This window comes from Ctenopharyngodon idella, chromosome 14 (assembly GCF_019924925.1).
Source record: "Ctenopharyngodon idella isolate HZGC_01 chromosome 14, HZGC01, whole genome shotgun sequence".
Classification (NCBI taxonomy): Eukaryota; Metazoa; Chordata; class Actinopteri; order Cypriniformes; family Xenocyprididae; genus Ctenopharyngodon; species Ctenopharyngodon idella.
The window spans coordinates 12,065,037-12,083,380 of record NC_067233.1 but is presented as its reverse complement, the minus strand read 5'-3'; the positions used below and the strand labels follow the sequence as shown (position 1 = coordinate 12,083,380).

Genomic DNA, 18,344 nt, shown 5'->3' with positions numbered 1-18,344 from the left:
ATGGGTCATACCAATGGGGCTGCTCATGAACCTAAAGTGCTGGAAAGAAGAGTTTGTATAGTAGGTTATGGTGTAAGTGTTACCTGAGCCTGCAGGGTGTTGATCTGCGTCTCTAGCCCTTTGATTTTCTCCTCGTGCTTCTGCAGCTCGGCCTGTGCCTCCTGCCGTGCGCTAAACTCCTCATCAAACTGAAGACAATAACACACATACAAACACATTAACGTAAATCTGCGGATGCCATAGGATACATCAACACCTTCACCATCTCTCTCTGCCTTCACTATCATCGTCATCTTGATCCAGAGCTTATAATTGCCTGCAACTTACGCCTGAGTCTCATTCACTCATAAAGTGCTCTAACACATGCATATTCAATATAATGTTGATGGATTTGCATTGATCTAAATAATCTATATTTTACATATAAACTACCGTTCAACAATTTTAGGTCAGTGCGATTTTTATTAACACTTATTCAACAAGAATGCATTAAATTGATCAAAAATCACAGTAAACTGTAGACTTTGATATTGTTACAAAGATTTCAATTTCAAATAAATGCTGTTCTTTGAATCTTTCCATTTCTAATCCTGAAAATGCACCACTGTTTTTAGCATTGATAATAATAAGAAATGTTTCTTGAACACCAAATCAGCAAATTAGAATCATTTCTGAAGAATCATGTGAAATTGAAGACTGGAGGAATGGCTGCTGAAAATTCAGCTTTGCCATCAAAGGAATACATTTTAAAATGCATTACAATAGAAAACAGCTGTAAATTGTTATAATAGTTTACAACATTACTGTTTCATTACTGTTTTTGCTGCATTTTTGATCAAATACATTTAAAAAAAAATGTTAATGACCAAAACTTTTGAACGGATGACAGTATAAATATATGCAAAAAAATATGTGCAAAAATTTCTGCGTGAAAACACTGGTACACACACAAACAAGAGCACACATAGTGAAAGAGACTCAATTATTTTAGTATTTTTGTTACTTTGCCATTAAACTGCAAGCCTCAGATGTCTGGCTGACATTTGGCAGAGTTGAGCAGGAAGCTGAGCAAGAGCATGGATACACTATGTGTTCCCTCAAGCATCATGGGATACAGCTCTTGCCTTCATTGACAACACCAGCAAGTGTTATCATTATCAACCTCCAGAAGAAACGTATATATATATATATATATATATATAATTTAACACTAAAACACTGCCTGTAAATAGTGTTCCCAGTACGGCACCAACAAGCTTGCAGATTGGAGCATCAGCATTGATTCTGCTTGCACTGATACAGATCATGTTGCTCCGCTGCCAGCTATTGATCAGGTGAGAGCAATCGATGCACTGTCTCACCGCTCATTGGAAAAAAGTTTGGTGACAGCAGCCTGGTTGCATACCAATAGCGGCACCCAGGGTGATTAATAAACTCACCTTTTTGGAGAATTCAGCTGCTCTCTGCTCACTCTCTTCTACTTTGGCTTTATCCACGCACTGATCTGTCATACACAAATAGCCGGGTACATGAAAACACACAAAACAAAAGTATATGCAAATTTCATGGTGCATTGTTAACACGATGCTTAAGATTCCACATCAGACACCGAATGAAGACAATCAAAGGAACAAAAAAGCGAACGGAATAAAATGAACCTGTCAGTGTCTCATACCCCCACCCCTCCCCCCACCCCCTCCCCTCTGGAGATTTGTATTCTGTTCTGGAGGTTTGAGATGTAAATTTAAAAACGGTGCCCCGCAAAATCTGTTTTCAACTCATTAAAGTAAGGGAAGAAGTGAGAAAATCTAACATTTTTTTTTGTTTCTGCAGATGGGTCTGGAAACTTTTAATGAGCCTTTGTTGGCAAGTTACGAAAGTGTTAGTGACAAAACACAAAAGGGGGGCAAAGAATCAAAAAAAGAGGATAAAAATTTACATCACCCTTATTTTATTAATTCATTTGGTGTCCAAGAACTGGATGACAAATCCATTGGCAATGAATGCTTATTTCCCCACCAACATTTAATCATAAAAACAAATGAAAAAGTCCAGGACTGCAAATATAACCGGTACAGCTGAAGTCGTGTTGCGTTTATAAGACATGACATGCCAGCCAGGTTTTGCAGATAATGTTTTATTTATGCATAATGAGTGTACCTTATCTTACGTGTCAGGTGAGTGCAGGTGTTTCAGACAGGGCTCTCATGGGGACCGGGGAATAATAATTAGATCTACTCCAGGAAATCGCAAACTTTTATCAACTGCAGTTGTGTCTCCCTCAACGCAGCATGATTTCCCAGTTATGTTAGACAGACTGTAGTGTGAACCTGTGCAAGATTGTTGTAATCATATCGTAGACATCCCATTAAGTCTTTCTCGTGGATTTGATTGAAGTGATATAACTCAATACTTGCTTTTACCTAAAGCTGGTTACCGAAACCTGAAACTCATTTAATTTATTCTGAAATGTTCTGGCCACTTTATCACATGACCATACAGTTCGAGACAGAATGTAATATTCTGGAAAGCTGAGTTGTACTAATGAATAATAATTTAAGAGGAACTGCATAAAGGTTTAGTGTGGCGTTCATAACATAAAGATGTTTTCTGCAAGACCCAGGAGACCTAATCTCAGACTTACCGATGAGGTGACTGAAGTCTACATCCAGTCTCTCCCTGTAGGCGAAATCAGGGTCCATCCCACTGCGGTGGAGGACGATCTGGGACACACACTCCTCGATCACCTTGTAATACTGAGGCCTGTAATAAAAAGAAGTACATCGAAAGTGAGGGGGCAGAATATGACAAGAGACAAAGCTGTTAACTTCAAATAAAATACTGCCTTGTGCATTCCGGTGAGGACAGTTCTTCATAAATCATCTGGTAAGACATATCTTTTAATGGTATTTCACGGCATTAAATTAAGGCTTCCTTCGGTACATAATGCAATCACTAACGGCAAAGCATGCAGCCGTTGGGTGAGCAGTTGGGTGACTTTGTCCATTCAAGGTGAAGCCAAACTGACATCCGGGCCCTCCATGCTTCCCTCTCTAATTTGCAATCATCTTTGGCAATTAAGGGCAGCAATAAAACCTGAGACGCAAATCTAATCAGTGTAATCTGTGTAATTAGTCACACAATGGCAGGGAAAACACGGCCTTGTGTTTGGAGGGGTGACAATGACGGGACGGGGAGTAAATGGGTCTGGGACTAGATACTTCCATGGCGCTTAGTGTGTGACCTTTTCCAAGTTTTATTACCAATTTTAATTGCGAGTGACATTTAACAAATACAATGTCGACTTAAGCCAAGCTCCATAGTGGCAAACAATTATGTTCCAAGCATGACCTTGAATGTCTCTTGCAGGTATTCAATTTTCCTCCCAGAAATGTGTCGTCCCCTTCTCTCGGCTTCTCGACACAAAACAAGCTTTTGAATTCTAATGAACAAGCATGACTTTAAAAATGTCCCTGTACTAAATAATTGCACCACAACTCTTAGCTAAAGCCACTTAATTCTAGAGTATTAGATTTTATTTAATCTCCAAACATTCTTGCTTGATAAACAATATTTGCGGGGGAATATAGCTAAGCTAATGGATGAATGACAGTTTGCTGGCCCAAGTGAATAAATTACGCAATAAAGGGAGTGTCCTTCAGCTTATATTTACAATCTAAATTTCAGTTTGCTTTGCTGCTCTCTTTTGATATGTATGCTAGTAATAAGAAAAAGATGTATTATTCAAGATGTCCATTACTCAGCTATGAAAGCGTAAGTGTACATGAAGATTACTCTAAATAACAATACGCAAAATTTCAGGTGCTCCCTGATCAGTGTTGTTATTAAAAACTGTCTCCATTAATTGAAAAATAAAATAAATTAAAATAAAATAAAATAAAATAAAATAAAAAACTTAAAATTGCTACTTTGGCAACTAACTGAAATAAAGTACTAAAACTACTAAAACTACAACTGAATAAAAATTATTTAAAGCTAAATAGAAATATTACAAAAGCATTACTGCAACTTAAATATAAAGTAAATTACTAAAACTTAAATTAAAACTGAAAACTGAAAATATTAAAAATAAAAGCTAATTCAAAATATTAATACATACTACAAAAGCATATAAATAATACTAAAACATTACTGTCTCTGATCAGAATATACTCATTTAATGTACTGTAAAATATATTTTAGCAGAATTACAGCATCAAAGAGGACTGTATCTCTTGTTCTAACATTTAAATATAAGAACATGTTTTGAATAAACCAGCTATTAAGACATTAACTATAATTGGATGTCTCTCTCCAATCTCAATGACAAATAACATTTAAATAACCAAACAAATAATCATATTTGTACAATTTGCCAATTCAAGACCTTGTTTTAAGAGACATGGCAGCGATGTGTAATAAGCGTGCAGAGGGGGCGGACGGGGTGGCTGGAACTGATAGGGCTGAGAGTGTCACCGAGCCTGGCTTAGTGGCAAGGCCCAAAGCTTACGCCTGTCACTGATGTACACCATATCATTATCTCAATAAGCCGCCCTATTTTCTCAACATCCTGGCTACCACCACTGTCGCATGCTGGATAGAACCGGGAAGGAGACGACTGACCCAGAACTGTCAGACCCCACCAGAGGAGACAGCATATGTCCCACTCAACAGAGCCGCACTTTCCTTCTCTCTCTCAGTCTGGCACCTTCACTGTCTGCCTCTCATCTCCCATCCAACCCCTGCTCCACACTGCCCATCTAATCTTCACATCAGTCACAGCCAAAAGTAGAAGATGTGCTCCATATACCCTCCCTATGATCTGCCTTCTGTTAGAGAGTCTTAGAAAGTTATTGCCCAACATCTTCCACTGCTCCAAAAAGCAGTAAAAAGAAAGGCTGAACAGCTGAAGGACACTGGTAACTGTTATTAAATAGTTCAGTTTATTTTGTTTAATTTTAAAAAAGGTTATTAAAGAAATTGAGGGAAAACTTTCCATAAAAACAATCAAGGACAGAGTTGAGGGCGCAGAGTTAAATGAGGATAAGGGTGTCTGGTTGAAATGGCTTTAAAGAATGCCTTAAAAATCAAACGATGTAATCTATTGGCACGGACAGCTCTCCTTTATGGCTTGCTTTGATCACCAGAGTACCTCCCAACACCTATGAACAAGAGCGACATTGTCGACTGATGCGGACTGAAGTAGAGAGATGCCACCAGCCTATTCTTCCCTCCCTCTCCTTGGAGACTCGGCCATCAAAGCATGCACTGATCTCAAGGGATCCCTTTAATCTAAAATTATAGCCATACAATTTCCCAACCAGCCATTTCAATCTAAATAAAACATCTCACCAGGTTCAAAAGCATCCAAAGACACGAGTGATGAGATCTTTATAGAGTGACCATGTAATACAGAAGCATATGAGACAACAAATGCTAAGCTTATATACATATATATATATATATATATATATATACACAGTGGGTACGGAAAGTATTCAGACCCCCTTAAATTTTTCACTCTTTGTTATATTGCAGCCATTTGCTAAAATCATTTAAGTTCATTTTTTTTCCTCATTAATGTACACACAGCACCCCATATTGACAGAAAAACACAGAATTGTTGACATTTTTGCAGATTTATTAAAAAAAGAAAAACTGAAATATCACACGGTCCTAAGTATTCAGACCCTTTGCTGTGACACTCATATATTTAACTCAGGTGCTGTCCATTTCTTCTGATCAACCTTGAGATGGTTCTACAACTTCATTTGAGTCCAGCTGTGTTTGATTATACTGATTGAACTTGATTAGGAAAGCCACACACCTGTCTATATAAGACCTTACAGCTCACAGTGCATGTCAGAGCAAATGAGAATCATGAGGTCAAAGGAACTGCCTGAAGAGCTCAGAGACAGAATTGTGGCAAGGCACAGATCTGGCCAAGGTTACAAAAAAATTTCTGCTGCACTTAAGGTTCCTAAGAGCACAGTGGCCTCCATAATCCTTAAATGGAAGACGTTTGGGACGACCAGAACCCTTCCTAGAGCTGGCCGTCCGGCCAAACTGAGCTATCGGGGGAGAAGAGCCTTGGTGAGAGAGGTAAAGAAGAACCCAAAGATCACTGTGGCTGAGCTCCAGAGATGCAGTCGGGAGATGGGAGAAAGTTGTAGAAAGTCAACCATCACTGCAGCCCTCCACCAGTCGGGGCTTTATGGCAGAGTGGCCCGACGGAAGCCTCTCCTCAGTGCAAGACACATGAAAAAACACCTGAAGGACTCCAAGATGGTGAGAAATAAGATTCTCTGGTCTGACGATTGGCCTTAATTCTAAGCGGTATGTATGGAGAAAACCAGGCATAAAATTGCATATGTAACAGTATATTAGATCCTTGCATTCAGCAACCAACTGTTGCCGTCAGTTTCATTAAAGGATTAGTTCACTTTCAAATGAAAATGACCCCAAGCTTTACTCACCCTCAAGCCATCCTAGGTGTATATGACTTTCTTGTTTCTGACGGACACGATCGTAGATATATTAATAAATATTCTAATGCATGTGAGCTTTATAATGGCAGTGAGTGGGATCAACGAGTATGAAGCTGAAGAAAGTGCCTCCATCCATATCCATCCATCATAAACGTACTCCACACGGCTCCGGGGGGTTAATAAAGGCCTTCTGAAGTGAAGTGATGCGTTTGTGTAAAAAAATTCCATATTTAACAAGTTATGAAGTAAAATATCTAGCTTCCGCCAGACAGCCTTCTGTATTCAACTTTCAAAAAAACAGAACTGCCATCACATCAGTTAAGCATTTTCCGTAAGTTGAATAGGGAAGGCGTAGGACGTAGCATAAGCTTTTTGAACTGCGAGAGTTTTACACTTTCTTCGTAAGAGCCGTGTTGAGTATGTTAATGATGGATGTGGATAGAGGCACTTGAGGGTGAGTAAAGCTTGGGGTAATTTTCATTTGAAAGTGAACTAATCCTTTAATGTAATTTTTGACTGAATCACTTTTGTATCTTTAATATGAATCAATTTATATTCATACAGTGAAGACTGATTTATATTTATGCATTTGATTATTCAATTTCTGTAGCATTTCATACTACATGTTAAATAAACCTAGGCTACTGTACCTGATTTTTTTTTGTTTGTCTTTTGTTTGCTATTTGGTTCTTCGTTACTTATTTTAATATCAAAATAAAATAAAATTGCCTGCCTTGCCTGCCCGTACTGTACCAACTACCTCAGGGGGGGACTAAATGCCGCTTGGTGGAACAAACTGTCATTTGCACTACTGTCTCTTCAAAATAAATTGAAAGAAACCTAGCATTGGGGATTGCCAACTAAAGGTGCATGGCCGTGACTTCTGTGTACTGTTACACCCCTCATTTATGTACTTTGTTTCAGATGTTCCGCTAAAAATTCTTAAAAAAGAATAAAAACAGAAAGTGAAATATTTGAGTTTATACAGTATTAAAATGTCTGAATTTTGTGGGATTACAAGAGTCTTTTTCTAAGGAGAAACGTTTGAGAAGCAGGAGACATAATTTTCTATCATTATTTAATCTCATTTGTGACAAAAAGAAACAATTGGAGACATTAAAGAGATCCCACTTGTTATTTTTCTTTCCTATGGGAAAGAGTCTTTAATAAGTGCATACATTTTTAATCAGTGTTTGTAGTGATCCTGTTTTCTGCCGTCAGAGTTACAGACACAGGGGCGGGAGGGATGGCACTGAACAAGAATCTGCCATACTACTTGCTTAATGTGTTTTCTATTTCTCGCTTTTTCCAACAAGCCAGGCAATACATTATTCATGGCTCAAAGTGAGCAGCAACATGTCCATGGTAAATTCCCTCCCTTTCATCGCTTCACTCGTCCCTCTTTATTAAATATTTTACCTCAGCAACAGGTCTGATGCAACAGTGAACTGAAATGCTCAGTATCATTTCTTCACTTTCTGACAGACACACATATTCTGAATGCGGCTGAACATACAAAAAAAAAAAAAAAAAAAAAAAAAAACCATCACAATACATTTATTTACTGGAATTTTATCTAAAGAAATGTTACATAATCATACATTTGATCCAATATTATTTGTCAAATTTAATCTTATTTATTTATGAATGGAAACCATTTTTTTTTTTTATTTAATTTAATTTAATTTATTTTGTCTATTAATTTAGTTCTATTTATTTCCATTTATTTCCATGTATAATCTCGGAATTCTCATACTGAATACGTTTGTTAAGTCAATAGAAACTGAAAAAAGTGTTTATGAATGGGTAGGTGTAGGTTTTTTTGTTTGTTTGTTTGTTTGTTTTTTTTACATCACACTTAGGGAAAATTAAGATATGATGGCACTCACCTGATATAATAATCATTCCTGATGAGCAGCAGATGCTGGAGGATGGATAGGAAGTAAGGTTCTGAGCCTGTGTCTTTCACCATGTTGGACAGGAGATGGTACACCTCACCCATATCAGTGCATTGATGGTTAAGGACACAACTACATATCTTGTTTGCTATGTAGTAAACATGACATTTATATATACATATGCTTATAAAACGGTTTATAAAATATGCACTAGAGTGACAGGAATTATTAGAAGTGCAGTGGTATAATTCTAAGATTAGAAAGAACAATAAAGTGTAAGCAAATCCAACTAAAGGTGCATGGCCATCAATCACTGGAAATTGCTTGTTTGTTTTAATTCAGATTGAGGGCTGAGTTAAAGGTTGAGTCTAACCAGAACTGATGCTATCTGTCTGCATTCTAAAGTGTCTATAGGGATCTAATTTGCTAACATGAGTAAACACAAGAACTGAAGAAAAGTGATTTTTTTCTGCCAGTTCATACCCTAGCCCTGGACATGAATTAAATGAACATTCTTTAAGTTTGATTATTTAAAACCATAAAACATGGATCAGTCACTTCCTTTTTTTTATTTATTTATCTATTTTCGCAACTGAAATCTCATCCTTAGTTTGTCTCACTTGTCTCCAAAACTGAAGAGATGTGTTCTTAAACTTGCAGAGTATTGATTACATGTCCAGCATCTTCTCTCCCTCAAGAGAAAGGGCAGTGGCTTTCCAAGTCTAAAATAAATGTAACATTTGATAGTCATCATCTTCTTTATTATAATTATAATTATTATTATTACTATTATTATTATTTCAAGGACTGACATTCCAACCCTCTCAGTTATGTCCACTGGAGTAAAGACTGTGCATCTATTTTCAATTGTGGCAAGCTTAAGCATGTGATGATTAAATGTAGCACTTGGTAGCTCATTAATTGTATCTACTAATGGTCCTAGGATAGAGTTAGCACTGACTCAAAATAAAATAAAATAAAATAAAATAAAATAAAATATGGGCATAAATTGTGTGTACAGTGCATTGGGCAGAGGTGAAAAATTGAGTCCAGCCATTACATGTACTTTACGCTATGACAATGTCTGTTGAAATATTTAAACGCAGACTGCAGGGTGATGCACTGCCTGGACTAGAGCACGCTTTTTGAGCCACCACATTTGCTCCTTCCATTCCACTGGGATAGAAAACATAAAGCTGTGGAGGCTCAATATTTAGAGGAAAAACTAAAAAGTATAGCGAGTCTGTCGGTATTTAATACTCAGGTTAGAGTATTATATATTCTTTAAAAGAATATAAACTAAAAACAGAGATATTTGCGGGGAAATCCAAACAAAAAAACAAGCAAACAAAAAACTCTATATTATAGTATATACAGTAACTCTATATGTATGGAATAACAATAAAATGAAAAAATAAGACTTCAAGCCACTGAACTGCACTTTAACAACTGCAGCAAACCAATCTGCCCCACCACTGCTGAACATTTTCTAATTAACTCATATCATTTTAGTTATTCATAAGGTTGTAAGTGTATCCTATGTTCTGTCAACTCAATATGAGAATACAAGCATCTTCAAAGCATTATTGCTGATAACACAGGTGATCTGCTTAAGTGAATTATTTTCTCCACACTTCAAAACCAGCAAAACACACCGTTATCCAAAGTTATTCTCTCTATTAAACAGACCCATGAGTGTGCACACAGACACACCGTCTGTGCATATTTGTATTTTGGGCATGTAGTGGGGCATTGCAGTAATATACTGGTGGGGAAGGTGATGCATAAACATGAGCTGTATCAGCATGAAGCTGAGCAATACAAAAGACAGAGAGGGAGGGTCAATCAATCACGCTGCCCAACTTTCAATTAATATTCAACAGATTCCTCAAGTCACTACAATGGCCAGAACTAAACTGGACCAAAAGTGCTATATTCCTAATAATAATAAAAATAATAATAATAATAATAATAATAATGAGAGAGAGAGAGAGAGAGAGAGAGAAAGAGAGAGAGAGAGAGAGAGAGAGAGATGATAGACAGACAGACAGATAGATACATAGATAGATAGATAGGGTTATGTATGTATGTATGTATAAATGTATGTATCTATGTACATACATACATAGATACATACATACATACATAGACAAACAGATACATAGATAGATAGAATTTCTATCTATAAATATATAGGGTGGGATTAGAAAATGTTTGGCATTTAGAAAGAGAAGAGGGGGGAAAGAAGGACTGAGAAAGACAGAGACTGTTGCTTAGACACACATATTACAAAAGACACTTACAGATCAATGCCAAATTGTCCTTAGAGACAAATGTTGTGTCTCTTACACAGTTGGCTGCTCACGAAAATCATTAGTCCAGACAGCCTGAACTAAAACTAGCTTCTCCATCATTTCAGCAAAGCTTTCCCTCTGAGAGCTTACAGAAAGAGGGTGAAACGATAAAAGATATAAACAAAATCAGAACTAAAATAACCGGAAATATATGCCTTACTCTTTTTTGAATTCAGTGAAGGGCTTCAAGCTACTTTATAAAGGGTACTGCGAGAATACACACACAAATCCAGAAGCTACTGCATATGGCTGCCACGTACGCATCTGTGGCCTTATGGGTCAGATGCAGATGTAGAAACAGGGAGAAAATAAGTGTGAACGGATTTCCATAGCCGCATAACATAGTCTATCCGCAGATTTGAGGGGGAATGAAACAGAGAAGAGGTGAGCGTAGAGGTTGCTTCCTGTGTCTCTGGAATGTCAGTATAATGAGCTCAGGGCCAGAGGAGGATGCTGGGATATGTGTGCGGTGCATGCATGTGTTGATGTGAAGAGGTTTGTTTACCACCAGAGTTGCCAGAGGCTGGACTGGAATTGAAAAAAAAAAACCTGATTCTCAAATCCCTTCTGAATGAACTGGAGGTCTTGGCTTTAGACCCATGAGCTGCACCGGGCGCCCTTACGGCTGCACGCACGGCCGAGGCAGCGGTAAAAAGGATATTCCATCTCTGCACGGATGTCATCTAGTCGGTGAGACAGTTCGATGGAATCCTCCTCCTTATTTTCATTAAACACCTTCAGCTGAATGTCGAGCTCCTCCGTCTCCTTCAGCTCCTGTGATTACAGAGGGTGATATGAGAAGAATGAGTGACTGATGAACACGTCGTCATATAACAGTGGTAATATAAGAGGAAGTTCGAGAAAATGTCTGCTTTTTGAACACCTTGAAAGCACCTCTTTGTACATGACCCACTTAAAGGCCTCTTAAGAAATCAAAATTATTTTTGTGGCATTTAGTACATATCAGTGAGTTTTAAGGCCATGCTAGTATACTCCCAAATGCTGACCAATTCAATTTTAGCAGTCATATACGCATTCAAAGTTGACAGTTTACAGGTTTTAATAGTCCAAATGAATAAGAAAATGTCTGCATGTCTTGCAATGCAGTGGGATTTTTTTGTTTGTTTGTTTTGTTTTCGTGTTGTGCTTACTCCAATGGTAGAGCCATGGAGGTTGGTATCTCCTCATAATAACAGCATTTCTGAGAAAACTGTGCTCATCAAGCGATTTAAAACTAAGGTGTCAATTAAAACTACAAGTCTGATTAGCATTGTATTGCGGTAAGAGTCAATCTGTTTTTCTATGGTACACAGATTGTCTTGCTTTGTATACCTGCGACATATGAGAGAGACAGAAAGGGTTTAGAAAGGGAGAGAGATAAAAAAGAGAGGATAACAAAAAAGGTGTGCTTTATAACTCCACTATGAATCAATGATGGTGTAGTTTGTGGACGGTGAAGAGCCAAATGTAACCCAATTTCTCTAGTTATCAATCAGTGGGCTATACTTCAGGCATGCCATCTGTCTTAAAGAAACAGCCAATCAGAGAGACAGAGTACTCGTTATGCCACAGTAGGAGGCAGGACCAAGTCTCTCTCGCTCTCTCGCACACACTAACACTCACACACATACAACTCCAGAAATTTGTATTTTCATTTCATCAGACACCATTTTCTAACTCTCCTTTAGTGCATCTCATTTGTCTTTCACTTTGTTTCTTTCCCTTTGCACTTGCCATTTTGAGGATACTAAAACCTGAAAACTCATTATTCACAATTAGAGAACAATGTCATATTTAATTGTCCTATTAAACTTTCAAATACATTATTCATAAATTACGATAAGCTCATCATATGCGGGGGTAGATTGAGATAATTATAATAATTGTAGCAATAATACGGGGAGCAGTCAAAATGACTTATTAAGAGTGAGGAAATGCCCACATAAATGAGATGGTGAGTGATGTGCTGGCCTGGTTGCGGGCTTTGTGGCAGCATGGAGCAGAGATATGTGCGCTGATTGATAATGATGTGTGAGGGGAACGGCCTTTATGAAACAAAGCTGTGCCATTAGGGAGGACACCAAACCAGGGCACATTTCAGCAATTTTTAATTGTTTTGTTCATTTGTTCAAAAGTTTTTGATTGTTACGTAAAACAATTTTTTCAGTCTTCATTTTTTATATCTTAGCTTTCACTGAAGTCATTTTAAAACCCAAATTTTTTAAGAAAACTGCATCTGTCATTTGATAAACTACAGATTTATAACAGCATTTTTTTTTAAAAATGTTCCTATGTATTTACCAACTTACCACATAAGGAAAACTTATGAGCGTATATCATACCACTATTAAAAAGAAATCAAGCATTCAAAAAGTTTAATAAAAAAATAAAAAAATAAATTAAAAAAAAAAGGATAAAATAGAAATATAAAAGTGAAATGATAAAGCAAAATATTTACTCACTGGTAGTATCTTCTTGAGGCCACAGCGCAGAAACTCATTTCGTAAGTGTATCCTGAAGTCTAAATCATCCGGGGAGGTAACGAGGGCATTGATCAGCTGCATGCAAGCCACCTGTATTCACACACACATGCACACATACACAACCATCATTTAATGCAAGCAAATTCTTAGAATCATCCCTTTGGCAGTAAATGATTAAAATGTACAACTCTGCAACAGCCTCTTATTCACACTGCACTCATCTCTCATCTTAAAGAAAAAAATCTATATATCACATTACTTAAAATAAAATGAATTCATCAAGATGGAACGAGGCAGTTGGCACTTTGAAGAACTGTAACAGAAAAACAGGGGAAAAGTGAAGGGAAAAGATGCAAGTGGATTAGTAGAGCTGTCCAGAGGAAGGAGGGATAGAAGGAGGGAGCAGGCCTGGCTGAACAGATGTGTATTTTTAATTGATTTATCGGATCATGGCAGTGGGCAGGGAGGAGTGCTGATGGTTCTTAACAGGCTATAAGGTGGCTCCAGGGAGCCGGCTAGGATGAGAAGGAATGCTCTTCGCTTGGTTGATCGATGCCGAGTGGAAATATCACTCTTGATGGACATGTGAAGAGTATACCTTCACCAGCCTCAGCCTGGAATTTTAGAGTTGTTGAGGGTCTGCATGTGTTATTGTCCTGCATGATTTTATTAGTCAAGAGAAGCTCTGTCATTCTGACTCCCGCTTGTTTTCCCTCCAAAGAGCGTCCCCAAAAACAGAAATCTGACTTAATCCAATGGAAAGACACTGTTTGACATAACATTTGGGGAATGACATCATCCGGAGAGATGCATAGGTTTGATCCATTTCCGCCCCCTGCTTTCCATGGGACATTAGGAACCAAAAAAGCTTGAATTAACCCAAAGGAAAAATACAGAATAAAATTGTAGGTTACACTACACACTTTCGATAATCCACTTTACACATTTGACTAACTATAAGTAACTTTGCAAGTACATGTCAACTCACTCTTATTAATTTGCAACTATATGTCAATTCTCATTACAGTATTAGTAGACTGTTAAGCCCAAACTATAGTTTACTTTTTAAGCGAGGGTCAGCGTACAGTGCGTGTGACGCGAATTTTGTCATCAGAAGAGTATGCGCGAACTTGTACTTTTACACACATGCGTATTTTTTTTATTTATTTATGTATTTATTTTTTCAGTAATTACTTTATCCACAAGGTAGCAACCATGCCCTGGGGGGCGTCGATTTACAAGGTAGTTGAAGAAAACTGCATATACAGAACAGACACATGCAGAACAGAACGCATGCAAGCTACAGCAAAAATGGAGGCCTACATAGACGAGAGATTGTGCGAAGAGGTTAGAAAGTACCCTCATTTGTACGACTCTAGCATGAAAGAATACAAAGATGTTTACATGGGTTGTAACTTGTAACGAGAGATTGCTCAAAACTGCGCAAGCATGGAACGCCTGTGCATGCGTACAAGTCAAATGAAGTATACTTTCCAAGGCTGTGCATTCGACTGTGCGCGTACACTAGCGTACGCTTAAAAAAAAGGCTTTAGTCTACTAACAGTCAATAAAAGAGTAAGAAAAGGTGTGCTGTAGCTTAAGCTGCAAGGTAGCTCTGCATAAAGACACAGATATGCTGGCTAATCAGGTCTGTAATAAAAGTTCAATTAAAAGGTGTCTGTATAAAAGGTGTTTGAGTTTAAAATTGTTTTGAGGATGGCACTCTTGCCATTGCTCGGGGATCTCAGGCGAGATGTTGCTCATTTAGAATACTCCGAATTCATCAACATTAGAATGGGTTTAAGAACAAATTCATGTGCGTACACACGTGTTGTTAATTAGGTGGAAAGTTTTTGTGGGAAGTTCAAATTTGCGTATAAATATGAATAGTGTACGCGTTTATCAGTGAATGAGACCCACTGTCTGTTGGGGGACCATCAAAATAATGTCTAAGCAGATAATAAGCAGACAGTCTACTAATACTATTTTGAATGGTAGTTGACATGTAGATGCAAAGTTACTTATAGTTATAAACTTATATTTATAGCAGAATGTCTAAAGTGGACTATCAAAATAAAGTGCTGGCTCTAATTCAGAGATGCAATGATGATCTTTGATTCAATTGATTGTTAGATTTTTTTTTTTTTTAATAGCCTATAATACAGATGGATGTAATGCAACATTTACTTTAAGCCCACATCCCTCAATCATGTTCTTTTTGTCCCTTTGTAGTAACTAACTGAAGCTCTTAATGAAAACTAAAATGAACTAAAGCTAACAAAAGGGAGTGAAACTAACCAAAACTAAACTTGAAAAGAAAAAGTGTATATAAAACAGAAATAAATATAAATTTACATAGAAGGGCTCTTGGGCTCAAGAGTGGTCTTTTGGCATCAGATACCAAATAGCACTATACTTGATTCCTTCTCTTGAAGTCCCAGCTACCCAGGGGCTGCAGGCAAACCAATGAAGCCCACATTGCTGAGGCTCCCATCATACAACATTATGCCTCCACATTACCAAAGTTCTTAAATCGTCTCGTATTCCCATTTGAGCAATTATTTCAATTTGAATCATTGAAGAGTCTCACTGAGTGAATCAAGATCATTCTTCGAGTTCTCCGGAGGCCAAATGCATTTTTATCATCAGCTGCGTCAACACACCAGCGCCTGTTTGGAATGATGTTGCAGATAGGGTGTTAGTGCAGGTTGAGGGGCTTATTTTCCTTTATGGGTTGAGTGTGCAATGATGAGCTTCTGTAGCAGACTGCCGGAGGTGGATTTCAACGGAGTAATTAAAAAACGGCACTGCTGGGACGGTTTGCGTGCTTGCGTCACTGAGATGGCGTGACGACAAAACACATTTTAATCACATTTAAAAAGTCAGGCTCTGCAGCTCATTGCAGGTTTTAAAAGTGTTTAATTTCTTTTAACCGCCAGCGTTGGTGCGGTGTTTTAATTTACTTGACAATTAGCAGCGGTTCTTTTCATTAAAAACCTTTTTTTAAAGTAGGAAAACAAGGCACAATATCAAAACAGATTCACTCCTCCCTTCTTCTCGCACTTCCTCTGTATCATATTGTTGTCTTCGTCTGCTCTCTCAACAGCAACATAAAGATTGGGGATTTGGTTAATGAATGGGTGAGAGTGGCTTGTTGTGCTTGGTCACAGATCACTGCAGGTTGTGGAGAAGCGGAGAATGATAAATACAGGTGTGGTGCTGCATTCTTGCCCTTTTGAGTCAGTTCCTCTGAGACCAGATTGGAGAATGCAGAGGAAAAATTAAGAAAGGGGGATGATGAAGTAACCACCTCTCAAGAAAATAATTTTTTATTTATTTATTTATTTCCAGTTTCCAGAGCTCCGGGTTCTTTGTGTGACCTGGTTGGGGCTGATTAGGGTTTATAATACACCTCCCGTTCCATTAGAATAGCCAGCAGCTTGTGGCGTAGGTGGCAGGGTTGACAGACGACCAATGAACACAGTGAGGAGAGGGATAGGGGGACTTGTTTACATGTCAAGCTGAGTCGAGGTGCAGAAGAGCTTTGAGTGACAGATGTGCCAATTTCTACCTGGCTCCAGCATCAAACAGAGCATTCGGAGTGAAGAGGCCTCTCGCATTGACTGACACTAAACACAGCAGATCTATATCTGCTGCCCTGGGCAAGCAGAATTCTACTAATTATTTGAAATAAGTGAAATAAAACATGAGGGCATATAAAATTTAGAACACGTATGATGTGATGTGTGTTCCACTTGAATATTACGTGCTCGTTCTAGATAATAACAGACACAACATCTAAATTCAGACACAGGCTAATATGAAAACATATCCCCAAAATAAAATAAAAATATGAGCATTTTAAGCATGATCTTTTTTAAAGTTCTGAAGACACATGTGAAACTCTAAGGTTTGTTTAAAATGCAGAATATTTAGAGAGAATTGACTACACTTGCTCCACATTAGCATGCAGCATTTCAACACAAAATCCTGTGTCTTATTCACTAACCTCCCACAGTTTAATTTAACCAGATGCCAAGTTGCTAAGCTGAAATTCTGCTGTTTAATCATTCTTTTCAGAGCAAACAAAAATGTCTCTGTGTAAATTTTGTCTATTAAAGTATGTATGTGAATGTGTCTAAAATAAAGAGTGTGATGAATTATAACATGCAGGTAATAAGGTGAAGTGGCAGGTGGGGAGGAGACTTTCTCTGACTCTTTGTTTCTTGGAAAGGGCATTTTCACTGACCTGTAGCTGCTGGGCTTCGTGGTTTTCCAACCCCTCCACTATCGGAGCAAACCTCTCCTTATTATTCCTCTCTGCTGCAATGGTCATGGCTGCCAGGATCTTATCCAGACTAAAAGAAAGCAAGACGACAAAAAACAATGTGTTTAGGTAAATATGATTTTTATCAAGCAACGACCGTGACATTAGTTCAGAATGTTCACCCAATGTTCAAGCAGGAGACCTGGAACAATGTCACAGATTTTTATGTAGCTTTTATAGCTCACTGTGGGTGTGCAAAATCAAAGCAAGCCTAATGTTATGTTAGAGGGGCCCTTTAGTCTACAGTATGCGACGCTGTGTAAAAAGCAGCAACATAAGAGAACTGAAGAGATGTGTTTGGACAGAAGTACAAAAAGTGCTGGTGGGAAAGCAAATTAAGGACTTTACAAAGACCCATGTAGAGAACGCATCATAGACAAAACAACAACAACAGAACAAACCAGTGTTTGTGTAAAAATAGCCAATTAAGTAAATAAACACATGCAAGACTGTCTTAACTGTGTATCTTGCATGTCACTGGTCCTGCTCTCATCAGGTTAGGATAGGTTAATTTGTCTTTTGGCTTTTATCGGCCAGACCCAGGTGTTGGGGTTTAGGGGAGGAGCCTTATTGGAAACTGACAGAGTTACTTTAACTTAAAGATAGTTCACCCTAAAATGTAAATAGAATGAAAAGAAGATTCGATGAGTGATTCGATTCAGTTCCGATTTCGATTCAGTTTCGATTCAATTTCATTCAGTTTCGACATCCATTCATTTAGATATATATCAGGTACAGTACATGAACAAAACCCCACAAATAATGTTGTTAACTATACAGGGAACCATTTCAGT

General features: G+C 37.9%; 1 protein-coding gene across 8 annotated transcripts in view; it reads right to left on the bottom strand.

The window, feature by feature from the left end:
• The window catches only part of diaph2 (diaphanous-related formin 2), a 427,538-nt gene that overhangs the window by 275,936 nt on the left and 133,258 nt on the right, over positions 1 to 18,344 (bottom strand). For all 8 annotated transcript variants that reach the window (XM_051860865.1, XM_051860870.1, XM_051860871.1 and 5 more), the window contains 7 exons: positions 17,473 to 17,581; positions 13,203 to 13,313; positions 11,402 to 11,514; positions 8,378 to 8,494; positions 2,645 to 2,763; positions 1,440 to 1,504; positions 84 to 188 (listed from right to left, as the gene is read on the bottom strand). In XM_051860865.1, coding sequence (XP_051716825.1) covers positions 84 to 188; positions 1,440 to 1,504; positions 2,645 to 2,763; positions 8,378 to 8,494; positions 11,402 to 11,514; positions 13,203 to 13,313; positions 17,473 to 17,581 — 739 coding nt within the window. The remainder of the gene's footprint in view (positions 1 to 83; positions 189 to 1,439; positions 1,505 to 2,644; positions 2,764 to 8,377; positions 8,495 to 11,401; positions 11,515 to 13,202; positions 13,314 to 17,472; positions 17,582 to 18,344) is intronic.